This window comes from Hylobates moloch, unplaced genomic scaffold (assembly GCF_009828535.3).
Source record: "Hylobates moloch isolate HMO894 unplaced genomic scaffold, HMol_V3 SCAFFOLD_13, whole genome shotgun sequence".
NCBI classification, from domain to species: domain Eukaryota; kingdom Metazoa; phylum Chordata; class Mammalia; order Primates; family Hylobatidae; genus Hylobates; species Hylobates moloch.
In genome coordinates this window covers 33952659-33980026 of record NW_026652288.1, presented here as the reverse complement: position 1 = coordinate 33980026, position 27368 = coordinate 33952659, and the positions used below count along the sequence as shown (strand labels likewise).

Sequence of the window (27368 nt, the reverse complement as noted above, 5' to 3'; positions counted from 1 at the left end):
GATGGAGTCCTGCTCTGTCGCCCAGGCTGGAGTATAGTGGCACGATCTTGGCTCACTGCAACCTCTGCCTCCCGGGTTCAAGTGATTCTCCTGCCTCAGCCTTCTGAGTGGCTGGGATTACAGGCACACACCACCACGCCTGGCTAATTTTTGGTAGAGATGGGGTTTTACCATGTTGGCCAGGCTGGCCTCGAACTCCTGACTTCAGGTGATCCACCCACCTCGGCCTCTCAAAGTGCTGGTATTACAGGCATGAGCCACCACACCCTGCCTGGAGAAACCTTTATACCTAACTTAAAGTATGTAAGAAAGCAGCTTTAGGCTAAACTTAATTTAACATAATGATCTAAAGATTTTCACCCTGTTGGAATGAGTCCCATGGCTCTCTCTCTTTCTTCTTAGTTTCACCTTTATCATTGTTTTTTAAATGACCTTTAAAAAATTTCTAGCTTTCTGGGATGAGTCCTTTGACTCTGCCCTCTTTTTCCTCTTGTTAATTAACCTAATATTTTTATTAACACCTTTAATATCCTTAAAAGGAAGCTGAGACAGCAAATCTGATAAGGCTTCTAGGACTGTTGTTCAGTTTTGCAAGAGTTAAATAAAGAGATAAATAAAATCGACACTGAGCCACAAACAAAAGAAAAGATGTTTTAAGTGGGGTCTTATGAATTGCAATCAAGAAGTACAGATCTAGCAGTCAGCTAAATCATTTCCTGTTCTATCTAGGCAAGGTTGGGCAGGGGCTTATAAATGTTTACTGTAAGTTTACATATCTGGAAGGTATTAGTACAGTCCATGGTTGATGTCAGTTGGTTAGCAACTTAGGATGTCTTTGGTGGATGATCAGTCTACTTTAGCATAGCTGTTTCCCCAAGAGGTTCACGATCAGGCCATGTATAAACAATTCCAATCAAATGCAGCTGGTTTTACAATTTGGCCCAGTTAAACAGGTTAAAATCCATCTGGATATGTACATAACTGGGGTCCAACTCCACATGCCTCTTTTTAGAGACTTCTGACATAACCACCCCATTTTAGGTTTTCTTTTTACAAAAGTCATGTGAGGTACCCATGCAAAAGGGGCCCCCTTAGCCACAGCATTTACCATGACCTGGGTAAGAAGCATATTCAGCAGATGAATATCCCAGTCATTATAAATTCAGTCCCACGTGGCTTGCAGGATATCAGCCGCATCATCTGGGGTATCCCACCGAGCATTTGTAGGGTGAGTTGAGCAGTTCCCTTTTTCATGGTAAGGCAGACCTTACCATGCCTTTTATCCAGTTGATCAGGCTGGCTGTTCCCTTGGGAACAATCTGTTAACATTGATAATGAGATTCAGGCAATATGGTTAAATATTGAGTTTATTCAAACACAAAATTTGAAGATGTCCACCTGGGAGGACACGGACTTCAAAAGGTTGGATAAGTGCTCTGAAGTGGAAAGATTTGAAAGTCATTATGTAGGCAGGATCTAGGAAGCTTAACAGGATGTCAGCATTTTCTATACAAGATTAATGCATAGTTACAGCAATTCGATAGCAGTGTTTCCTTTTACTGGGAAGAATGTATTTAACATTCTGCATTAGGGATGTAATGGTCAAAGGGGACTTTTATCTCAAAGAATCTTTTATCTTAGATGCTATCTGGTCTGAGCCAGGAACAAGAAAACAAAGAAGGAAATTAAGAGGTCAAGCTCAGGACTCAGTTTCCTTCGGGCCTAACAACTTTTAGAAGCCCCAAATAGATAAGACTACTGGGTTTTTGGTTGGTTGTTTTTTTTTGTTTGTTTGTTTGTTTTTCACATCTCCTGTGTGTCTGCATCAGGTGTTTACCGTCTGTAATTGTTGCATCACGTATCACCATCTGTAATTGTTTCATAGTGAACTGTGGGTCCTACATAAACCCAAACATGCTCTTCAACTCTGCAACATTTAAAACCAAAGATGCTGCTACTTAGTTTCTCTCACAGTCCAGTTGAGTAAAGGTTCCTTAAGAAGTTACAAAATAAACAATTCCTTCACACTGTACACTGTAGTTTCAGTTTATTGGTTTTACCCTTCCCACACATCGATTGCCTTTTGGTAACCACAGGTCTTAGAGGTACTTACTGTTGTCCTGGCATATTTTTTCCGTTAGGGACAGCTTTGAGGCAAGTGGCTAAAGGTTAGATTTACTAAAATTCGAGCTTGGTCAAGCATCAGAGTCCAACCCAGTCCTCTCTTTTAATTACATTTGATATAGTTTGGATGTTTGGTCCCTCCATATCTCCAGTGTTGGAGGTGGGGCCTAGTGGGAGGTGTTGGATCCTGGGGGCGGGTCCGTCATAAATGGCTTAGTGCTATATCCTTGGTGATTACTGAGTTCCTGCTCAGTTAGTTCATGTGAGATCTGGTTGTTTAAGAGTCTGGGTCCTCCAATTTCTGTCTTGTTCCTGCTCTCACTTTGTGACATGCCTGCTCCCGCTTCACCTTCTCCCATGAGTGAAAGCTCCCTGAGGCCTCACCAGAAGCTGAGCACATGCCAGCACCACACTTCCTTTACGGTCTGAATAAATGTAAGCCAATTAAACCTCTTTTCTTTATAAATTACCCAGCCTCAGGTATTTTGTTACAGTGACACAGAAATGAACTAATACAGAAAATTAGTACTGAGGTGCAGTGCATTGCTATAAAGATGCCTGAAAATGTGAAAGTGGCTCTGGAACTGGCTAATGGGCAGAGGTTGGAAAAAGTTTGGAGGGCTCAGAAGAAGACGAGGGAAAACTTGGAACTTTTTTTTTTTTAACTTTTTCACTGAGCCATGGGAACTTCTTACAGACTGATTAAATAGCTGTGACCAAAATGCTGGTAGGAATATGGACAATGAAGTCCAGGCTGATGAGATCTCAGATGGAAATGAGGAAGTTATTGGGAACTGGAGTAAAGGTCACCCATGTTATGTCCTAGCAAAGAACTTTGCTGCTTTGTGTTCATGCCCTAGGGATTTCTGGAAGCTTGAACTTAAGAGTGATAACTTAGGGTACCTGGCAAAAGAAATTTCTGAGCAGCAAAGCATTCAAGAAGTAGCCTGGCTGCTTCACTGCTTCAAACAGCCTACAATTATATATGGGAGCAAAAAAATGACTTAAAGTTAGAATTTATATTTAAAAGGTAAGCAGAGGATAAAAGTTTGGAAAATTTGCAGCCTGGCCATTTAGTAGAGAAAGAAAACGCATTTTTAGGAGAGGAATACATGTCGGCTGTGGAGCAACCACTTGCAAAAGAGATTTGCATGACTAACAGAAAGCCAAGTGGTAATATCTGAGACAATGGGAAAAAGACCTGGAAGACATTTCAGAAGTCTTCAGGAAAGTCCCTCTCATCACAGGCCCAGAGGCCTAGGAGAAAAGAATGGTTCCAAGGGCCAGGCCCAGGGCCCCCCTGCCCTGAGCAGCTTCAAGACACTGTGCCCTGAATCCGACCACTCTGGCTCCATCCTCAGCTCAGAGTACCCCAGGTACAGCTTGGGTTGCAGCTCCAGAGGGTTCAAGTCTTGATAGTTGTGGTGGTTTCTACATTGTGTTAAGGCTGCAGATGCTCAGAATGCAAGTGTGAAGGAGGCTTGGCAGCTTCTACCTAGATTTCAGAGGATGTATGAGAAGTCCTGGGATCCCAGTCAGAAGCCTGCCACAGGGGTGGAGCCCCAACAGAGAACCTCTACCAGGGCAGTGCCAAGGAGAAATGTGAGGGCTCCCCACAGAGTCCCCACTAGGGCACTGCCTAATGGATCTGTGGTAAGGAGACCACTGCCCTCTGAGAAGTGGTCCTGAGACCACTGCTCAGTCATGTCACTTGGCTGCCCAAGGCTTTGGGAGTCCATTTCTTATACCAGGCTGTGGGACATGGAGTCAAGGATTACGTTGGAGCTTTAAGAGCCTTGGCTGGAGTACAGTAGCACAATCCTAACTCACTGCAGCCTTTAACTCCTAGACTCAAGCTGTCCTCCTGCCTCAGCCTCCCAAGTAGCTGGGATTACAGGCTCAAGCCACAGCACCTGACTCTTCATATGCTCTTTACCCAAAGTTTCCAATTATTTACATTTTGTATTTTGCTTTGTTAACACCCATCAGCCAAATACCACCGGGGACAAACTTATAATGAGAAACAACTTATTGTAGCTTTCTGCATCAAGGAAGCCCACATACCAAGGTGATAATGGAGTGTCTTGGTAAGAAGGGCTGGCTGTAGAGTTTCATATAAGATGTTAGGTAGTATTAGATATAATATTAAGTAATATCACTATTAAATACTAGATATCAATTAAGAGACTATTAATATTAGTTAATTCTGTTACCTATTAGATATGGCTAGACACCATCATCTTTTCTATCCAAAGTCCCATATTTAAATTTGTTGTTCTTTTTAAAGTTCTTGTAACTGTTTTCCCCCATCCCCCAGTCCGAAGTCCAATTTTGTGTACTGCTTTTAGGTGTCACATTTCTGTAGTCTTCTTTAATCTAGAAAGATTCAACAGCCTTTGTCTTTTTATTCTTGACATCCTTGAAGTATATAGGCAAAGTATTTTATAGAAAGATAGTCATTTGGGATTTATGTATTTCATGTTTAGGTTCAGATTATGCATTGTTGGTATGGATACCACAGAAGTGTTGAGGTGTCATAACAGGGGCCAAATGATGTCTGTTTTTCCCTTCATTGGAGATCTCAACTTTGTTCACTTGGCGAAGATGATGTCTTTCAGATTTTTCCACGGAAAGATTACTTTTTAATTAAATTTTGAAAATAAAAGCGTTTCTTACAGGAGATACATTATTAGTGGGCATTCGCCTGTAAAGATTAGCTTCCACTTCTCCATGATTTATTAGTTTCTTCAACTATAAATATTCTATCAACATGGACTCAGAATCCAGTTAAATAACATGTAGATTAACCGTTATTATTTCCAAGTTTATTGAGGTGTATTTTACATGTCATAGAATTTACCCATTTCAGGCATACAATTTAATAATCTTCAGGAACTTTGAACAGTGGTGTAACCATCATCATAATTCAGTTTAGATCATTTTCGCCCCCCAATTGGACTCCCTGTGCTTATGTACAGTTAAACCTCATTCTCACCTCAAATCTGGAGCAACCACTGACCTACTTTGTCTATATATACATTTGCCTATTCTGGATATTTTATAAAATTGAATTTTACGGTCCATGGGGTTTTTAGACTGGCTTCTTTAACTTAGCATAATGTTTCCAAGGTTCATACATGTTGTAGCATGAGCCAGTTCTTCACTTCTTTGAATTTCCAAATAAAATTCTGTTGTATGGATATGCCATGATTTGTCTATTCATTTACCCATAGGAGGGCATTTTGCTTGTTTGCAGTTTGGGGTTATGAGTAATGCTGCTGTGAACATTCATGTGCTAAGTGAAAATACTTGTTTGTGTTGGTGGTTGACATTCCTAGTTACCGTTTCATGTCTGTTTTTCTGCCTTTCCTGGCACTTTCCAGGCACGATTTCACCTTCACTTGAACTGCTTCATTCGGGACTCTGCAAATTCCCTGAAGTAGAAGGAAAAATGACCACATTCAAAGTGAGTAGGGCTTGCCTCTCTTGCTGTTAAAATTCCATTTTACTACTCATATTGTCACATTTTTATCTGTCTTGGGAAGACTCAAGGAGAACAATAAGCATTTGAGGGCATTTCGTTTGCCAGATGCTTCCTTTGTTGCTTTTGAGTTGACTTTCCGTTTGGTTTTAGTTCTTGTTTTCTTACATAATTTCTTTTCTGTAGTAGACAAAATAGTAGGAATGGATAATTCTTTCACTTCACTACTTCTCTGCTCAGAAATTAGCTGTTTTTATCTTGTATTCTTCATCATGTACATTCATAACTGTATTTGTATTGATGACATACCTCTAATTTTAAATTGTGCTCATTTTATATAATATTATATAATGTTCCATTTTTATATTGGTATCATAGTCCCAAGGAATTAATGTACCTTCTTATTTTTAACTACCTCACACTCATAGACATTTAGGTGGTTTAGGAATTTTACTGTTTTAAGCAACACTGCCATAACAGCTTTCCTATGTATAACCCCTTACCCCCAAACATTAATTCTGAAAACAAGATAGGATACTTTTGACATGTATTACATTGGCTGTTTTATAGATGATAGATTATGTCAACAGGGCACAGCACATGAGGCTCTGACTGCTACTTCCCACAAATATTATTGGAGTTTTCACACAGGAAAAGCTGGATTCTGTGTTTGCCATGCCTCACTCGTACCTTGTGTGCATGTTATTTGTTGGTCTCTTCTTATTCCTTTATGGAGTAAGCAGCTTTACCAAAGTAGTAGGTACCTTCATTTCAAATGTCCAGTGATACTGGAAGATTGGCCAGTCACTTGTGTTCTGTTACTATATTTACTCAGAGAAGCAGAATGCAAGTTTTGGTCTCATCTTCCTCTTAAACTCATTAAATATGAGAAATCTGCTCAGATTCACATAGGCAACCAAGGTCAGGAATGTTAGCCATTCTGCTCATTTATAATCAAATAAGTGAGAATGATATTAATACAATGAATTCTTCTTCCTAATCATATCACCGAAACCATGGGAATATTTACAATCTGCTCTTAACCATCATAAGGAGAATAAGGGTACTTGTATTCACTCAAAAGGGTGGGAAGTAGATAAAACATTTGGAAGAAAGTATGAAATCATGTAATCGCAATTTTAAATGTGTTTATTTATTGACATTCTAATTTTCATTTGACATTATTTTAAACAGGAGAATAAAGTCTATATAAAATTATTTTCTTTACAGGATTGATAATGAAAAATATTTAATATGAAGTATTCATTATTTAAATAAAAAGAGATGATTTTTGCCCCAGAATACTGTGCAGATATGAAATGAGATGAAATAAATAACAATAATGACAGTTATAATAAAATAATAAAAATAGATAATATTTATTAAATACTTAGTCTTTGCCATACAGTTTTCCCAATGCTATATATATTTCCTTCTTTAATCCTTGAAAAAACAATACCAGGTGAAAATCATTATACAGACAGGAAACTAATGCACGTAGGTGAGCTTGTCCAAAGCCACACATCTAGGAAGGGACAGAGCTTTGGGATGTGCCCTGAGGCATGATAGTTCCATATCATGACATTGAATGATGCAACTAATGTATGTAGTTTGTGCCTTGAGAGTATAGAGGATGCACTGCATAGCTGTCCCACACAGGTCACCATAAACTGGTTAATTTGACAGATATTAAAGAAAAGTTAACAACATCCATAGTTTGAGTATGAAAGGAAGACAATGGAAGAGAGAAAGACAATGGAAATTATCAAAGTTGGGACTAAACTTCTAAATGTTACTGGGGCAATTGGCAACACACTAAAACCTAAATACCTGTAGCCCAGGAGGCAGCATTTAGAGTCCTAGAGGGCTACTTACAAGTAGACTCAATGAGTGCACAAAGTAAAAGTACAGGACTTCTCTTATATCATTGCACTTCTGATGGAACTCATGAAAATCAGTGTATGTCATTGTCAGGATATAGGCAGAATGAGTGGGAAATCTGTTTGTTGACCTACATCCCTCAAGATCTAGGACAACTTACCACACCTGTCCCTTTTGCCTACTTAGTGCCACCCTTCTTTGAATAATCACTGGTCGTAAGATTTAGGTTTTGTATGTTGGATATTTTAGGAGGCAGTGACCTTCAAAGATGTGGCTGTGGTCTTCACTGAGGAGGAGCTGGGACTGCTGGACCCTGCCCAGAGGAAGCTGTACCGAGATGTGATGCTAGAGAACTTCAGGAACCTGCTCTCAGTAGGTGAGGACAGGCACCCTCTATAACAGAACGTTAGGCCCCAGGAATGGCTTTGTATTCCAAGTTTGAGTATGCATTGGGAATCTAAATTTCTAGTAAATTTTCCCTAGATATTACCTACAATGGGTTGGAATTAAGCATGTCACTGCATGTTCACAGGGAATCAACCATTCCACCAAGATTCTTTCCACCTCTTAAGGAAGGAAAAGTTTTGGATGATAAAGACAACAAGCCAAAGAGAAGGGAATTCAGGTAAGAACCAAGTAACTGTGCATCCTTGTACATGACTTTTCCATCTGTTTTACTTCTGTCCATGCCTATTTCCATCACCCTGGTCTAAATTGCCAAACTGCTTTCCTGAATTATTGCAACTGCCTTTCTTCTTTAAAGTTCCTTTGGGTTCATTATTCATGTTCATATTTTATTAGTTTCATAATTTATCATACAAGATTTTAGACTACGAAATTTACCAGAATTAGTAACAGGTTAAATGTGTGTATGTTATTAATTATTAATTCAGTCTTTTATTTCTACCAAGGATTTTACATATGAGATGTGATATGGTTCTAAATTGGTCTCTTGAAAACCAAAGACCATAGTGCACTCAGAAAACATGAACTTAATGTTTCCTGTATTCATTAAAGTTTAATGCCATGTCCTAAGTGTGAAATCTTGAAAACATTGAACAGGGCTTCACTTGCCCACATATATTAATTCTGTGTCTTTTTAGGAGGCAATATCCAAATTGAGATGGAGACTGTTCCAGAAGCAGGACCACATGAAGAGTGGTCCTGTCAGCAAATATGGGAACAAATTGCAAGTGACCTAACCAGGTGTCAAAATTCCATAAGGAACAGCTCTCAGTTCTTCAAAGAAAGTGATGTCCCCTGCCAGATTGAGGCAGGACTATCTATAAGTCATGTGCAACAGAAACCTTACCAGTGTAATGAATGTAAACAGTCCTTCAGTGATGTTTCTGTCTTTGATCGTCATCAACAATCACACTCAGGAGAGAAATCTCATACATGTGGTGAGTGTGGAAAAAGCTTCTGTTACATCTCAGCCCTTCGTATTCATCAGAGAGTCCATATGGGAGAAAAATGCCATAAGTGTGATGTGTGTGGTAAGGAATTTAATCAGAGCTCACATCTGCAAACTCATCAAAGAGTCCATACTGGAGAGAAACCATTCAAATGTGGGCAATGTGGGAAAGGCTTTCATAGTAGATCAGCACTTAATGTTCATTGCAAATTACACACAGGAGAGAAACCTTATAATTGTGAGGAATGTGGGAAAGCCTTCATTCACGATTCACAGCTTCAGGAACATCAGAGAATCCATACTGGGGAGAAGCCATTCAAATGTGATATATGTGGGAAGAACTTCCATGTTAGATCAAGACTTAATAGGCATTCCATGGTTGACACAGGAGAAAAACCATTCAGATGTGATACATGTGGCAAGAACTTTCGTCAGAGATCAGCACTTAGTAGTCATTCCATGGTCCACATAGGAGAGAAGCCATACAAATGTGAGCAATATGGAAAAGGCTTCATTTGTAGGCGAGATTTTTGTAAGCATCAGATGATCCACACAGGAGAGAAACCATATAATTGTAAAGAATGTGGGAAGACCTTCAGATGGTCCTCATGTCTTTTGAACCATCAGCGAGTCCACAGTGGACAAAAACCCTTCAAATGTGAAGAATGTGGGAAGGGATTTTATACAAATTCACAACGATCTTCCCATTAGAGATCCCACAATGGAGAAAAGCCATATAAATGTGAGGAGTGTGGTAAGGACTATAAAAGGAAGTTGGATCTTGAGTTTCACCAGAGGGTCCACACGGGTGAGAGACCCTATAATTGTAAGGAATGTGACAAGAGCTTTGGCTGGGCCTCCTGTCTTTTGAAACATCAGAGACTCCACAGTGGAGAAAAACCTTTCAAATGTGAAGAGTGTGGAAAGAGATTTACTCAGAGTTCACAACTTCATTCCCATCAGACATGCCATACTGGAGAAAAGCTATACAAATGCGGGCAGTGTGAGAAGGGGTACAACAGTAAATTTAATCTTGACATGCACCAGAGGGTCCACAGGGGAGAGCGACCCTATAATTGTAAGGAATGTGGAAAGAGCTTTGGCTGGGCTTCATGTCTTTTGAAACATCAGAGACTCCACAGTGGAGAAAAGCCACTGAAACGTGGAGTGTGGGAAGAGATCTACTCAGAATTCACAACATCATTTACATCAGTAACTATGTGGGAGAAAAGCCATATAAATGTGAGAAGTGTGGGAAGGGCTTTGGCTGGGCCTCAACTCATCTGACCCATCTATTCTCCACAGCAGAGAAAAACCATTCAAATATGAGAACTATGGGAAGAGCTTTGTACATAGATCATATCTTAAAGACCAAGAAAAAAGTCCACAATGGAGATAATCCATACAAATGTGAGGAGCGTGGGATGTACTACAACAGGCACTTGACTTGATATGCATCAGAGGGTCCATATGGCAGGGAACCCAGGAAGTGTGGGGAGATTGCCATGTGTTTCAGTCATACCTCAAAGTCTTCAACTTCATCGGAGTGTTCACTTTCAAGAGAAACCTTAGTAATGTGATATCTGTGATAGTCTTCTCAACTACAAGCTCATCTGAGAGTTCACAATGGGAGAAGCATTAAAAATTTGATACATGTGGTAAGCACTTCACTTTGAGTTCATATCTCATAGCTTATTACAGAATCCATGCTGATGATACATTTCATACAGTCTCGGGGGGAAAATATTTAAGTTGAAGTCAGTGTTTCAGCCATAGTTCAGCATACCCATGTGGTTTCAGAACAACTGTAGCACAGAACCTTTGTAAATTGGGGCTTCATTCAGAAATTTGGCAATTACAGTTACTCAAGAGACAGGCCTTAGAAAGAATAGGAGTTTGTTCAGGCATTTACAAATCTGTTGATGGACATGTCAGAATTGATGTTGGCTAGAATATAAGCTGCATGTATCTTTGCTGCAGAATCTTCACAACCTTAACACTGATTGGCACTTTATATGTGTGTTTGGTACATGTAAGAGATGTAGAAAGAGCTTTGGCTGGGCTTCATATCTTTTGAAATATCAGAGACGTGATATTAAAGGATCAAAAGGAGAAAACACATTTTAAAATTGTATCTAAAAGAGGAAACCTGGGATGGACCAAGATGGCCAGTTAGAAGCAGCTGTGGTTTATGGTACTCATAGAGAGGAATGAAAATGACAAGTAAATTCAGCACCTTCAACTGAAATATCTAGGTTCTCATTGGGACTGACTGGGCAATCAGTTCAACCCACAGAGAATGAAGAAAAGAATGGTGGAGTTATGGCCCACCTGGTGTGGCATGGAGCCAAAGGAAACCTCACCCCCACCCAAGGGAAGCAGTGAGTGATTGTGCGACCCCACCCAGGAAACCATGCTACTCAAGGATCTTTGCAACCTGTGGGTCAGGAGATCTTGTGAGCCCATGCCACCAGGGCCTTGGGTTTGATACGCAGAGCTGTGTGGAGTTTTGGCAGAGCAGCCTCTCAGGCACACACAGAGACCGAGGAGGTTTACATGCTGCAGCCCCAGAATTCCTGGCAAGGTGGCAGATTCATCCTTACATTCCCCTAGGAAGGGGGCTGAATCCAGGGAGCCAGGCAACAACATTCTCTGGGCCCCACTTCCATGGTACCTCACAAAACCCACTGGCTTGGAATTTGAACCAACAACAACAGGCTTCAGCCTGAAATAGGAGGGAGCTCCTGAGGGGAAGGCTGGCCACCATTTCTGTGGTTCAGTCTACTCAGTGTTCCAGCCTGCTGGCTCTGGAGAGACCAGGTTGTCTGGACAAGGAGAGGATTCCCCCTGCCCAACACAGCACACCTGCTTTGCCAGATCATGCCCAGACTGCTGCCTTTTTTTTTTTTTTTTTTTTTTTGAGATGGAGTCTCACTGTGTTGCTCAGACTGGAGTGCAGTGGTGCGCTCTTGGCTCATGGCAACTCCACCTCTTGGGTTCAAGCAATTCTCCTGCCTCAGCCTCCCAAGTAGCTGGGATTACAGGCATGTACCACCACACCTGGCTAATTTTTGTATTTTTCATAGAGACAGGGTTTCACCATGTTGGCCAGGCTGGTCTTGAACTCCTGACCTCAGGTGATCCGCCTGCCTCGGCCTTCCAAAGTGCTAGGATTACAGGCATGAGCCACTGCACCTGGCCCAGACTGCTTCTTTAAGTAGGACCGTGATCCATTCTTCCGCCCTGTGTGGGGCCTCCCTGTGGGGGGCCTTCAGTCACTCCAGCCAGGCTTATACTGACAGAAATCTAATCTCTATCTCGTATGGAGCTCCCAGGGGAGTGGCGACCACTGTCTCTATGGTTTGGTTGACAAAGCTGTTCCAGCCTGCTGGCTTTGGAGAGTCTGGGCAATCTGGATGAGGAAGGGTCCTCCCCACTGTGCAGCACACCTGCTGTACCAAAAGCAGCCAGACTGCATCTGTAAGTAGGTCCCTGATCCTGTTCCTCCTGACTCAGTGAGACCTCCCAACAGGAGTCTCTAGACACCTACAGGAGTCTTCAGGCCAGCAACTGGTCAGTATCCCCCTGGGACAGAGCTTCTAAAGGAAGGAGAAGGCTGCCATCTTTGCTGTTTTGCAGCTTTCACTGGTGATACCTCCAGGCATAGGAAAAACTGAGGCAACTAGGGTCTCGAGCAGACCCCAGCAAACCGTGGCAGCCTTACAGTTGCTAACAGTCAGTGGCTTGACTGTTAAAAGAAAAACAGGCAGAAAACAACAAGAACATCAACAAAAAGACCCCACAAAAACCCCATTCAAGGGTCAGCAGCCTCAAGATTGAAGGTAGATAAGCCCAGAAATATGATAAAAAGTTAACACACAAAAATGCTGAAAACTCAAAAAGCCAGAGTGCCTCTTCTCCAAATGACTACAGCACCTCTTCAGCAAGGATACAGAACTGGGCTGAGGCTGAGATGGCTGAATTGACAGAAGTAGGCCTCAGAAAGTGGGTAATAATGAACTTTGCTGAGCTAAAGGAGCATGGCATAACCCAATGCAAAGAAGCTAAGAATCATGATAAAACAATACAGGAGCTGATGACCAGAATAGCCAGTTGAGAGGAGGAACATAGCTGACCTGATGGAGCTGAAAAACACAACACAAGAACTTAACAATGCAATTACAAGTATTGATAGTAGAATAGACCAAGAGGAGGAAAGAGACTCAGAGCTTGAAGACTATCTTTCTGACATAAGACAGGCAGAGAAGAATAGAGAAATAATGAAAGGTAATGAACAAAACCTCCAAAAAAATATGGAGTTATGTAAAAAGACTGAACCTATGACTGATTGCGGAACCTGAAAGATGGGGAGAATGGAAACAAGTTGGAAACATACTTTAGGATGTTATCCAGGAGAACTTTCCAAACCTAGCATGACAGGCTAACATTCAAATTTAGGAAATGCAGAGAACCCTAGTAAGATACTCCATGAGAAGATCAACCTCAAGACACATAATCGTCAAATTCTCCAAGGTCAAAATTAAAAGTAAACGGCAGTCAGAGAGAATGAAAGGTCAGGTCACCTACACAGGGAAGCCCATCAGACTAATAGCAGACATCTCAGTGGGAACCCTACAAGCCAGAAGATACTGGGGGGTCAATATTCAGCATTCTTAAAGAATTCTTTGCCAGAATTTAATATCTGGCCAAAGTAAGCTTTATGTGCAAAGAAATAAGGTCTTTTTCAGACAAGCAAATGCTGAGAGAATTCATCACCACCAGGCCTGCCTTGCAAGAGTTCCTGAAGGAAGCACTAAATATGGAAAGAAAAAAAACATTACCAGCCACTACAAAAACACACTGAAGTACGTAGACAAATGACACTATAAAGCAACCACATAAACAAGTCTGCAAAATAACCAGCTAGCATCATGATGGCAGGATCACATTCACACATAATAATACTAATGTCAAATGTAAATAGGCTAAATGCCCCAATTGAAAGACACAGAAATGCAAGCTGGATAAAGAGCCAAGACTGATGGATACGCTGTCTTCGAGAGACCCATCACATGTGCAAAGACACACATAGGCTCAAAATAAAAGGATGAGGAAAATTTACCAAGAAAATGGAAATCAGAAAAAAGCAGGAGTCACAATCCTAGTTTGTGACAAAACAGATTTTAAAACAACAAAGATAAAAAAAAAAAAGGCAAAGCAAGGCATTACATAATGGCAAATGGTTCAACAAGAAGAGCTAACTATTCTAAATATATATACACACCCAATAGCAGAGGACCCAGATTCATAAAGTAAGTTCATAGAGACCTACAAAGAGACTTAGACTCCCACACAGTAATAGTGGGAGACTTTAACGCTCCATTGACAATATTAGATCATTGAGATAAAAAATTTACAAAGATATTGAGGAACTTAACTCAGCTCTGGATTAAGCAGACCTGATAGATATCTGCAGAACTCTCAACTCCAAAACAACAGAATATACATTTTTCTCATCACCACATGGCACTTAAAAATTGATCACATAATCGGAAGTAAACACTCCTCAGCAAATGCAAAAGAACTGAAATCATAACAGTCTCTCAGACCATAGCACAATCAAATTGAACTCAAGATTAAGAAATTCATCCAAAAAATTAATGAAATTAACTCAGAACCACACAACTATGTGGAATTGAATAACCTGCTTCTGAATGACTCCTGGGTAAATACTGAAATTAAGGCATAAATCAAGAAATTATTTGAAACTAATGAGAATAAAGACACAATGTACCAGAATCTCTGGGATGCAGCTAAAGAAGTGTTAAGACAGAAATTAATAGCACTAAATGCCCACATCAAAAAGCTAGAAAGATCTCAAGTTAGCAACTTAACATCACAACTAAAATAGAGAACCAAAAACAAACAAGTCTCAAAGCTAGCAGAATACAGGAAATAAGATCAGAGCAGAACTCAAGAAGACAGAGACACAAAAAACTTTCAAAAATTAACAAAGCTGCTAGCTAGACTAATAAAAGAGAGAGGAAACCAACACAATCAGAAATGATAAAGGGGATATCACCACTGACCCCACAGAAATACAAGCAACCATCAGAAAATATTATAAACATCTCTCTGCACATAAACTAGAAAATCTAGAAAAAAATGAATAAATTTCTGGAAACATACACCCTCCCAAGGCTGAACCTGGAAGAAATTGTATCCCTGAATAGACCAATAACGACTTCTGAAATTGAGGCAGTAATAGTCTACCAAAAAAAAAAAAAAAAAAAAGCGCAGGACCAGACAAATTTACAGCTGAATTCTAACAGAGGTACAAAAAAGAGCTGGTACCATTTCTACTGAAACTATTCCAAACAATTGAAAAGAAGGGATTCCTCCTTAACTCTTTATGAGGCCAGCATCATCCTGATACCAAAACCTGGCAGAGATAAAACAAAAAAAGAAAACTTAAGGCCAATATCGCTGATAACTGTCAATGCAAAAATCCTCAATAAAATACTGGCAAACTGAATCCAGCAGCACATCAAAAAGCTTATCCACCACAATCAAGTTGGCTTCATCCCCAGGATGCAAGATTGGTTCAACATATGCAAATCAATAAATGTGATCACATAAAGAGAACCAAAGACAAAAATCACATGATTATCTCAATAGATGCAGAAAAGGCCTTTGATAAAATTCAACATCCCTTCATGCTAAAAGCTCTCTATAAACTAGGTACTGAAGGAACATACCTCAAAATAATAAGAGCCATAGATTACAAACCCACAGCCAATATCATACCGAATGGGCAAAAATTGTAATAATTCCCCTTGAAAACTGGCCCAAGACAAGGACCGCCCCCCCTCCCCCCCCCCGCCCTTTGCCCACTCCTATTCAACACAGTATTGGAAGTTCTGGCCAGTCAAGTCAGACAAGTGAAAGAAATAAAGCGTATTCAAATACAAAGAGAGGAAGTCACAGTATCTTTGTTTGCAGATGACATGATCCTATGTCTAGAAAACCCCATCGTCGCAACCCAAAAGGTTTTTAAGCTGATAAACAACTTCAGCAAAATCTCAGGATACAAAATCAATGTGCAAAATCGCTAGCATTCCTATACACCAACAACAGATAAGCAGAGAGCCGAATCATGAATGAACTCCCATTCACAATTGCTACAAAAAGAGTAAGATACTTAGGAATACAGCTAACAAGGGAAGTGAAGGACCCCTTCAAGGAGAACTACAAACCACTGCTCAAAGAAATCAGAGAGGACACAAATGGAAAAACATTTCATGCTCATCGATAGGAAGAATCAATATTGTGAAATGGCCATACTGCCCAAAGTAATTTATAGATTCAATGCTATTCCCATTAAACTACCGTTGACATTCTTCACAGAATTAGAAAAAAACCCTATTTTAAAATTCATGTGGAACCAAAGAATAGCCCAAATAGCCAAGACAATTCTAAGCAAAAAAAAAAAAAAAAATATGGAGGCATCATGCAACCCAACTTCAAACTATACTCCAAGGAAACAGTAACCAAAACAGCATGGAACTGGAACAAAAACAGGCACATAGACAAATGGAACAGAATAGAGAACTCAGAAATAAGACCACACACCTACAACCATCTGATATTCAACAAACCTGACAAAAACAAGCAATGGGGAAATGATTCCCTATTTAATAAATGGTCCTGGGAGAACTGGCTAGCCATGCACAGCAAATTGAAACTGGACCCCTTCCTTACACATTATACAAAAATTAAGATGGATTTAAAACTTATAAAACCCAAAACTATAAAAACTCCAGAAGAAAATCTAGGCAATACAATCCAGGACATAGGGACAGGCAAAGATTTCATGATGAAAACACCAAAAGCAATTGCAACAAAAGCAAAATTTGACAAATGGGATCTAATTAAATTAAATAGCTTCTGCACACCAAAAGAAACTATTATCAGGGTGAACAGACAACCTACAGAATGGGAGAAAATCTTTGCAATCTGTCCATCTGACAAAGGTCTAATATCCAGAGCCTACAAGGAACTTAAACAAATTTATGAGAAAAAAAATCCATTAAAAAGTGGGCAAAAGACATGAACAGACACTTCTCAAAAGAAGACATACATGTGGCTGACAAACATGAAAAAAAAGCTTAACATCACTATCATTAGATAAATGCAAATCAAAACCACAATGAGATACTGTCTCACATCAGTCAAAATAGCAATTATAAAAAAGTCAAAAAGAAGCCAGGTGCAGTGGCTCAAAGTGCTGTAATCCCAAACCTTTGGGAGGCTGAGGTGGGTGGATCACTTGAGGTCAGGAGTTGGGGACCAGCCTGGCCAACATGGCGAAACGAACCCGTCTCTACTAGAAATACAAAAATTAGCTGGATATGGTGGTGCATGCCTATAATCCCAGCTACTTGGGAGGCTGAGGCATGAGAATTGGTTGAACCTGGGAGGCAGAGGTTGCAGTGAGTCAAGGTCATGCCACTGCACTTCAGCCTGGGCAACAGAGTGAAACTGTGTCTCGAAAAAAAAAGTCAAAAAGCAACAGTTGTTGGTGAAGTGGGGAGATAAAGGAATGCTTTTACATTGTTAGTGGGAGTATATATTAGTTGAACCATTGTGGAAGACAGTGTGGCAATTCCTCAAAGATTTAGAGGCAGAAACACCATTTTGCCCAGCAATCTCATTACTGTAATATATACCCCCAAATTATAAATCATTCTATTAGAAAGATACATGCACTTGTATGTTCACTACAGCACTATTCAAAATAGCAAAGACATGGAGTCAACCCAAATGCCCATCAATGATAGACTGGATAAAGAAAATGTCATACATATAGACCATGGAATACTATGCAAACATAAAAAGAAATGAGATCATCCAGGACATGGATGGAGCTAGAAGCCGTTATCCTCAGCAAATTAACACAGGAACAGAAAACCAAACACTGTATGTTCTCACTTATAAGTGGGAGCTGAATGATGAGAACATACGGACACATGGTGGGAAACAACGCACACTGGGGCCTCTTGGAGGGGTGGAGGGAGGGAGAGCATCAGGCAGAATAGCTAATGGATGCTGGGCTTAATAGCTAGGTGATAGATTGATCTGTGCAGCAAACCACCATGGCTCACATTTACCTATGTAACAAACCTGCACATCCTGCACATGTACCCCTGAATTTAAAAGTTGAAGAAAAAAATAAATAATAGTATTAAAAAGGAGAAACCGTGCAAGAAATAATTTATGGAAACATGAGTTGAAATGCAGGGTACACTCAGCACTGCAATCTAGACCTTTATTTTGATTATTATCTTATTCCACTTGGCTCCTGGCTTCCCCTCATCCTCTGTTTCAAGTCGGATTCTTATTATTTGGGACTCTATCTAGTGTTCCCTTGGTTGTATACAGTATAAATTTAACAATCATTTGTCATTTTTCTCACAATACAAGGTGAAAAGATTTTGTAATAGACCACTGCATATTGTACAATTAAGTTTTTTCAACAGTTTTAAGGCAGGATTCACAGTAAACACTTTTTTCTTTTAAAAAATTATTTTTAAGGAATAGAGACAGTCTCACCATGTTGCTTGGCTGGTCTTGAACTTCTAGGCTCAGGCAGTCCTCCTACCTCAGCCTCCCAAAGTGCTGGAATTATAGGCATGAGCCACCACACCCAGCCCACAGTAACATTTCTAATGTGGCAGATGTAGTTACATTGACAAAAATTTTTCTAGTAAAGGCCAGGCATGGCGGCTCACTCCTGTAATCCCAGCACTTGGGAGGCTGAGGTGGGTGGATCACTTGAGGCCATGGGTTCGAGATCAGCCTGGTCAACATGGCGAAACCCCGTCTCTACTAAAAATACAAAAATTAGCTGATGTGGTGGTGTGTGCCTGTAATCCCAGCTGCCTGAGAGGCTGAGGCATGAGAATCGCTTGAGCCTGGGAGGCGGAGGTTGCAGTGAGCCAAGATTGTGCCACTGTACTCCAGCCTGGGCAACAGAGCGAGACTTCATCTAAAAAAAAAAATTCCTAATGTTTTGAATTGATCATGATTTGTGATTCTGTGTTTCTACGCAGGCTTTAATATGATTGCCTTCTAATTGCTATAGTATTTCTTTTATCAGACTTCTCAGGTAGAAGCTTTTCCAAATTTGAAGGAAAATTTTTGGCAACCTTACTACTCTACTTCTTCCCATCTCTATGAACTACCAAGAAAATTTGTTGGAGTTTGGTAGTTTCATCATACATATTCATTATTGGAGCAGGAGTAACATTTACATACTCTTCTTTATTGTTGGCCATAAGAATAGGTTTTTTGGAAAGTGGTATATGGCAGTATGTATAAGGTACAACTGTTCGACCTGGAAATCATAGGATAGAAAATTACAACATTAAAACTCTGAAAATTAGTAGATTACATGGATGATGTCACTTCATTTTAAAATGGAAAGAACAAGTGTTCAACCACAGGAATTTGTGTGAAGTGCATTCATTCGTATGAAAACACAAAGCCAGTAAAATGATGACATAGTTGTACAATAAAAAGAGAAGAGCATAATGTATGCCTTAGGAAATCCTATTGTAGACTTCATAACAAACTAAGTGTCTTTGCGTTTCTGAGTTTGTTTATTTGGTTATTTTTAGTGTGTACATACATCATTTATGGATGAATATTCTGACATTTTCCCTGGCAATGAGTATTTGCTGGAATTTTTCATTTTATAATTTTATGCAGTTTTAAATTTCTCATTGAACATCAATTTTACCAAAGCAGTTATGTGACGAAAAATTTGAAAAATTATTAATATTAATCACTTACCTATAAGGACTCTGAATAAGATTGCTCTACATTGTCACATGACAGTTCAAAATTAAGGAATAGGGATGTGGAAGTCATATTTCAAAACAAAAAAATGTATCTGGTCACCTGGATATACATATTGATGAGTGTGGTCAAATGCCTTCATAACTAATGTGTGTGATTCTGCTTTAGGCATAAGTCAGGAAGCAAGCAAATCCTAGTGATAGCAATAATGTGGGTATATATAGTTGTGAAAGTTAAAAAAAACAGATTCTTTGAAGAACAGATGTGCATGATCAGGGAACTTAACATGACAGCAGCAGTCTCTTAGTATGTGGAACCAGCTTGGAGAAAGAGCTGATTCGGGTGCCAATTCATAGTTATACACCACGGTGTAACTTAACTGTATTAGGTTAAAAGGCATTCTTCAAAGTGTGTAGTTGAGATACATAAGCTTTTCATAATTAATTTTCTAAATAATATATTTTCATGATGCTATATTCATGTTGTGCCAGTTTGGATAGTAGATTGGAGGTCCCTAAGACCACCTCTGGGTTCTGTGATTTACTAAAATAACTGAGAGTTTAGTTGTACTTATAATGATATTACAGTGACAAGATACAAAGCAGAATCTGTAAAGGGAAATGGTTCGTGGGCAGTTGTCTAGAGGAAACCAGAAGCAAACTTACCAGAGTCCTCTCTGCATGGTGTTACATAAGACTCAACTCCTCTAGCATTGAATTGTGATACTACTTGTGAAATGTCTACAATGGAAGCTCACTGGCAACCAGCAGCGCAGGTTCTTATTGAGATTGATTATGTAGATATGTGTCTAGTACATACCAAGATTCCCAACTCTAAGAAGAAGAGCAAGTGTTCCAAATAAGCTGCATTGTAGAGTTTAGGCACAGTGAACCACTCTTACCCATTATGGAAACGTGGCAACTCTCTCAAACCCCATGTTCCTTGACTCCAGCCAAAGGCCAGTGTTGCAAACAGCTCTTTAAAGTTAGCAGTCTGATTTATGCCTGCTGTGTTAACTTTTTGTGCACGTGGTATCAGAAAAGTAGAGCCTGCAGTCTTGTGGGGTTTTCTTAAACAATTACCAGATAATAGTTCATCTCTAAGGTAATTATTTGTAAAATAAAACTCATCAGATTATATTTTAAAATATTTTTATAACAAAAAATACCATAGGTAGGCCTTCCATCTACCCTCTTGTGTGCCTGGGTCCTCAAACTGGTCACAAGATGATATTAACAGCTGATTTGTTTTTATCATTCATATTTGTGTGTCACAGACTGCATGAGTATTTGACTCTCGGTAAAACTGAATACTGAATACCTTGCTTCATAGGTAGTACCTGAGCTTTTGTGTGGCCAGTATTTCTTGCCACTTCTCACCATGGACTGGGTCCCTTTTATGTGTGTGACCCTGGTGAGTTCACTATGTTAACTTTGAAACTGGGTACATTATTATAGTTGGGAATTATTGCAGAGTCTCATTTTCTGTGTTTGAAAAATGAGGGAAGCTTCCCAAGTTATTAATCTCTGACCATATTAGTAGGATATCCATTTAAAGGTTTGAGTTAAATACCACAACATTTGTGTGTTTTTTTTTGATACACTATGACAATAACTTCCTGGATAGATTTGTTGTTGTTTTTAATTTTTATAGTAAAAACACACTCATTTTACTTGCAAGAATAATGCCTAGACATTGGAAACAATTACTTTGGTACAGAAAAGTCTAAAATAGAAAGTGGAAGATAGGAAGTATGAATATTTTGGTAAGGATGGTTCAGCATATCTATGCATATAGGTAACAATTGTATAGAATTTTACAAAACTAGGAACACACTAAGCACACTTGCTCCTAACAGGATTGTCCTAATTTGACACTAATGTTAAAGGCTGTATAAATAAATTGACCTCCAACCTCATTTCTGATGCCTGCTGTATCCTGGTGTACGGGATATTAATTTTTCCTTAAACAGTTTTCTGCTGATGAGGATCTGTGTGGTATCAATTTTAATTACAACATGCCTAGACTACAGTCCCTAGTTATTTAATCAAACACGAATATATATATATAGGGAAGGCATTTTGTAGCTATTTAGCTCATAATCAGTTGGCTTTGAGTAGGGATATTATGTGAGATAATGTCGGTGGGCCTGATGATGAATCACTTGAAATTATTTAAAAGTAGAGCTGAAGCTTCTTTGAAAAAAAAATATTGCACCTTTTAGTAGCATCTTCCTCTCGTGGGTTAGTGTTCCATCGGAGCCATCCTGGGGTATAGCCATATGGTTTTTGCAATTGCTTAGCCAGTCCCACAGTGGCATAAGAAAGTTCCTTGCAATAAATCATTTGTATATGTCATATTGATTTTGTTACTCCGTTTCAACGCTGACCAAAAGATTTTTTTGCTCCAGAAGTGGTTCTAGAGGAAGAGAATCTTAAGAATGAGTTTTCTAAATTGATTCTGTGTTTTCTTAAATTGGATTTCTCATCTTTTTTAGTTTAAAGGCACTATTGACTTTATTTCCAGTGGAAAATGGGGCATTGGTTGTTAAAGCCACGACATGGTGATAAATATATGCCAAATATATTGGATAATCCCAAGCATATACCTATAGAAGGCATGATTCTGGATGACTATGAATTTGTTAGTTTCGGACATAATAGTCAAATGAAGGACTATAGTGGTATTTACTAGTTGCTCCTATTTGTGCTTCAGAAAGTGGGAAAGAAAAAGATGAGGTTATGCACGTTGTGCACATGTACCCTAAAACTTAAAGTATAATAATAATAATAATAAAAAGAAATGTAAAGATGAGGTCAAGGCATCAAATTCCAGCTCAATCAGAATAACCTGAAAGCTTCAGTCATTATGCATGGCTTCTTAACCTTGTGTTGTTGATCTTGGCATTCATAGTAAATAACTTGACGGGAAGTCTATTACACTGTTACTTTATTTGTATAGACAGGAGGATTCTATTGCAAGTAAACAGAAATCCAGCTGGAATTACCTAATAGAATCACATCTCCCAAATCAATTCTAAGACATGTCCAGTTTACAAATCCACAATTGCTTCAATAAACGGGAGGTCAGTTCTGAATTAGGATGGACCCTGGTGCATTGCAGAGTGCTTCACAAGGCCCTACAACCATTAACCCGTGTGACTATGTACTCAAAAGGAGAAATATTCAAACATCTTGGCAATGACTAACTCCTTATTGTCAAATGGCACATTTATATTTTGATGACTGGGCCTGGTGAGAAGGAAGCAGGAAGGAATCTAGGCATATTTGTAAGATACATACGTATCAGAGGGAAGAAATAAATCTTATAATAATGCATGGGCCTTTCACCTTGGTGAAATTTCCACAAGTTCATTGATGTAGTCCTATTGAGATACCCCTTCTGGGTGTAGGGCAAGTAGAATATAGCCCTTCCTACAATCAAAAAATAGCATCACAGCGCCTAGTGGACCACTGGGGCTATTGTATGCTACTTATTCCTCATTGAGGCATGCTACTTTGCCTATTTTGTGTGACCTGAAAACATTTTGACTCACCCAAGATAAGTCTGTGCCATGTGTCCCAGCTGCTATGTAAGTTTCTCTGTCATCAGGACCCAGAAGAGCCAAAAATGATTAAAATGTTAATGAAAGATAGTGATGGTTGAGCCTTTGGCTGGCCCTAGTTAGTAAATCAGCACTTTAGAAGGCTGAGGTGGGAGAATTGCTTGAGTCCAGGACTTCAAGACCAGCCTTGGCAACATAGCAAGACCTCGTTCTAAAAAAAAAATTGAGGCGAACTGACCAAAACTCAACATAAAAATGGGTAATAGATTTGAACAATTTACAAAAAGAAAAATAATACTGACACAGGAAATATGCAAAAATGTTCTATGTTATTTAAAAAACAAGAAATATAAATTAAAACTAAATTTAAATACACTTCTTACCATTTGATTGGCAAAACTTTAAAAATGTTGTAATAATACATTTTGTTAGCTAGTTTCAAGGCAAGAGTATATTTATACATTACTTCTGCAAATGGAAATGGTACCAAAAAATTAAGGCAACTTGACAATATGCAACAAAATGTATTTTGATTAACATCTTCACCTTTCAATCCTGCTTTTTGGGATGTACTCTTCTGATACATCTTCAACAGGGATAATATATAAATGTGCAGGTGTATTTATAACAGCATCATTTGTAATAATAAAATATTGGAAGTCACTGAACTGTCCATAAATTGCAGCACTGTTAAATAAACCACTCAGTGGAATTTATGCAGTTTTAAAAATAAATTACTCCATATGACGTGATTTCCAAGATGTTATTATGGGAACATAGAAGAGTTAGAAGTGTACTACCCTAACATTTAAGTAAAAAGGGAAAATAAGAAACACATCTATTCTGTTAAAAAAAAGTGGTAATGAAAATAAAAAAATTAGTTACATAAAGGTGTTAGGTGGCAACACTGTGGAAGTGGTTTAGGGGTAGGAAGGAGGGGAGTGGCACTTCTCTGAGAATAATATGTGGTAGAGCATTGACTCATGGGAACATGTTGATGACTGACATACCCAATAATATAAAATCAAGAATGAGATTTATTTGTAGATAAACTAGGAAAGTTAAAATCATAGAATAACAAATTAACCTAAATGTATTTCAAATCAATAACAAACAGTCTAAAGGTGAGAGCAAGAAGTAATTTAAGCGACTTATTAAACAGTACAGTGTTCGACTATATATCCTCAGTCTAAAGACAAAAAGAACTATAAAAAATGTTGAACTCTACTTTTGAATTATTTTTTACAATGATATGAATTAGTAATTCTGACACTGCATGATGAGTATGCAATGGTCTTAATGTTTGTGGCCCACCAAAATTCATATATTGAAATTATTACCCTCAATGTGATGGTAATAGGAGGTGGGGCCTTTGTAGGGTGATTAGGTCACGGGATGAATACCCTTATAAAAAATGCCAGAAGGAGCTTGTTTGTCACTTCAACCAAATGAAGACACAGCAATATGGTGCTACCTATGAACAAGAAAGTGGCCAACTACCTGACACAAAATCTGCCAGTGCTTTGATCTTGGATCCCAGTTTCCAGATCTGTGAAAAATAGATTTCTGTTGTTTAAAAGCCAGCTGGGAGTGGTGGCTCACGCCTGTAATCCCAGCACTTTGGGAGGCCGAGGTGGGCGGATCACAAGGTCAGGAGATCGAGACCATCCTGGCTAACACGGTGAAACCTCTTCTCTATCAAAAATACAAAAAAATTAGCCGGGCGTGGTGGCAAGCACCTGTAGTCCCAGCTACTCGGGAGGCTGAGACGGGAGAATGGCGTGAACCTGGGAGGCGGAGCTTGCAGTGAGCTGAGGTCACGCCACTGCACTCCAGCCTGGGCAACAGAGCAAGACTCTGTCTCAAAAAATAAAATAAAATAAAATAAAATAAAAGCCAGGCAGGCTATGATATTTTGTGACTAAAAAATATTGGTACTGAGAGGTGGGGTTGCTGCTGCAACAAATATCTAAAAATGTAGCAGTCTTTTTGGAACTGTGTAATGGATAGAGGCTGGAAGAGTTTTTACATGCATGCTAGGAAAAGCCTACATTGCCATGAATGGATTGATAAGGACAATTCTGGTTAGGGCTCAGAAATAGAGAATAAGAACTGTAGAGAAAACATCAATCTTGTTAGAGCATACCTAGGTGGTCATGATCAGAATGTTGGTAGACACATGGACAGTAAAGGCTATTCTGAAGACCTCAGTCAGAAATGTTGAACATGTTATTGGAAGAGAAGAGAGCTTCTTCTTATAAAGGGACAAAGAATTTGGCTGAATTATATTCAGGTGCTAGTGTTTTATGGAAGGTAGAATTTGTGAATGATATAATTGAATATTTATCTGAATTAATTTCTAATCAAAGTGTTGAAGTTGCTGCTTGAATAATCTTGACTACCCACAGTAAAAGGCAAGAAGTGAGAAATGACTGAAATAATTATTAATTAAAAGAGAAACAGAACTAAAATTTTTAAAAGTTTACAGCCTATCTACTTTGGAAAAAAAAATAGGAAACCTGAAGAAAACAGGGTATGGTTAAGCAACTAATTCATGAATTTAGTATGAATTGGCCATGTCAACTGAAGCCAGGACCTATTGTCCAAGACAATGGACGAATGACCCCAAAGGCATTTCACAGATTATGGCAGCTTCTCCTCCCATCACAGGCCCAGAGTGCAAGGACCTGGGGGATAGAAAGGGCCTTTGATGCCTATATCTAGGGATATAGATATACCCTAATATATTAGGCACAGTTTCCTGCCTACTACGATTGAGCGTGTTAATAAATTTTTATCTCTTGGGAGGGAAGAATAGAGCAAGGATACAGCTGTAACTGGTATAGAAATAGCAGCCACTCAATTTTCAGAGAAGTGTTCCTCATACTGTGGTTGGCACAGTCACTTGATCTAAAGAAAACCACGAAAAGTCTTCTTTTTTAGTTTAGAAAAATTGATATAGAACATGAGACTCCATTTTTTTAAAATAAAAATACAGGTTGATAGGCCAGAATTCACAGGTCCACCTGCCTGAGCCAAAATTCTCACGCCTCCACAGAGCAAATGGACTCCATTTCCCACGATACCAGCGAAACGCCTGCGGGAGTCTAGTTGCCCAATCGATGCGCAGGAAATTTGGCTCCCGCAGGCGTTTCGCGAGTATCTTTGGAGGCGTGGGAATTTTGCCCCAGGCAGGAGGACCTGTGAATTCTGGGAAGTGGAGTCCATTTGCTCTGTGGAGGCGTGGGAACTTTGGCTCAGGCAGGCGGATTCGGGGGATTCTGGGAAGTGTAGTCCAGACGCTCTGTGGCATAATCGGCACTTCCGGTCTCCTAGCCGGACATTGCTACTTAACAAGGTGGTTTGAGCCAACTCTGTGTCTTGCGGGTCTTTGCGAAAGTGAACCAGTTATTAGGGGCGCCTAACGACCTGGGGGTCAACTAAGGGGGTAAGAAGCCCTGGAGAAGATCTGAGGTTTGGAGATGCGAGGGGTGGGAGGGGAGTTTCGTTGCCGTCGATGGAGCCTTCTGGCGTTGGGGGCTGTACTCAGGTCCACCGGAGGAGTCGTTGGGGGTTCGGGGGGCGGGGAAGAACCCTGTCTAGACTTGTGTGCCTGTTTAGAGGGTTTTCCAGGTGTTTGACCTCGCTCAGTCCGCCTCCCTCCGCTCTAAGTGTGCGACCTCTTTCTCGCGATATAACGTGGGGTGTTACTTAATCTCCCTGTACCTCCCATTGCCGTTTTTTAAATGAGGATTTTAGGACTATCCTGATAGAATTGTTTTAGGAGTTGAAAGTTGTGGTATAAAACAAAGACTTAACAGCTCCTGTCACTTGGTGTCCTGTTAATTTCCCGCGAAGTGGTCAGGTGCCCGGGTGGGGTCAGAGCTCCAGCTGCCCCAGCCCTTCTCTTGGATCCCAGCAGGACTCTGGATCATCCCGGACGCCTGTGACCTCTTTTTAGGAAGGCGTGGGATGCATCCACGTTTCACGAAGGGAGAGGAGCATTTAACTTGTATCCAGGACGGCGACGCAGTCAGAATGTT

The 27368-nt window shown here is 39.7% G+C and overlaps 1 protein-coding gene across 5 annotated transcripts in view; it reads left to right on the top strand.

The window, feature by feature from the left end:
- LOC116480565 (zinc finger protein 155) overlaps window positions 1–27368 on the top strand; it is a 47355-nt gene that overhangs the window by 6240 nt on the left and 13747 nt on the right. The window contains exons 2-5 of one of the 5 annotated variants that reach the window (XM_032172675.2): window positions 5508–5590; window positions 7736–7862; window positions 8019–8111; window positions 8590–8889. In XM_032172675.2, coding sequence (XP_032028566.1) covers window positions 5576–5590; window positions 7736–7862; window positions 8019–8111; window positions 8590–8889 — 535 coding nt within the window. In that variant the 5' untranslated portion in view covers window positions 5508–5575. The other 4 variants (XM_058426410.1, XM_032172676.2, XM_032172679.2 and 1 more) reach the window with 4 other exon arrangements.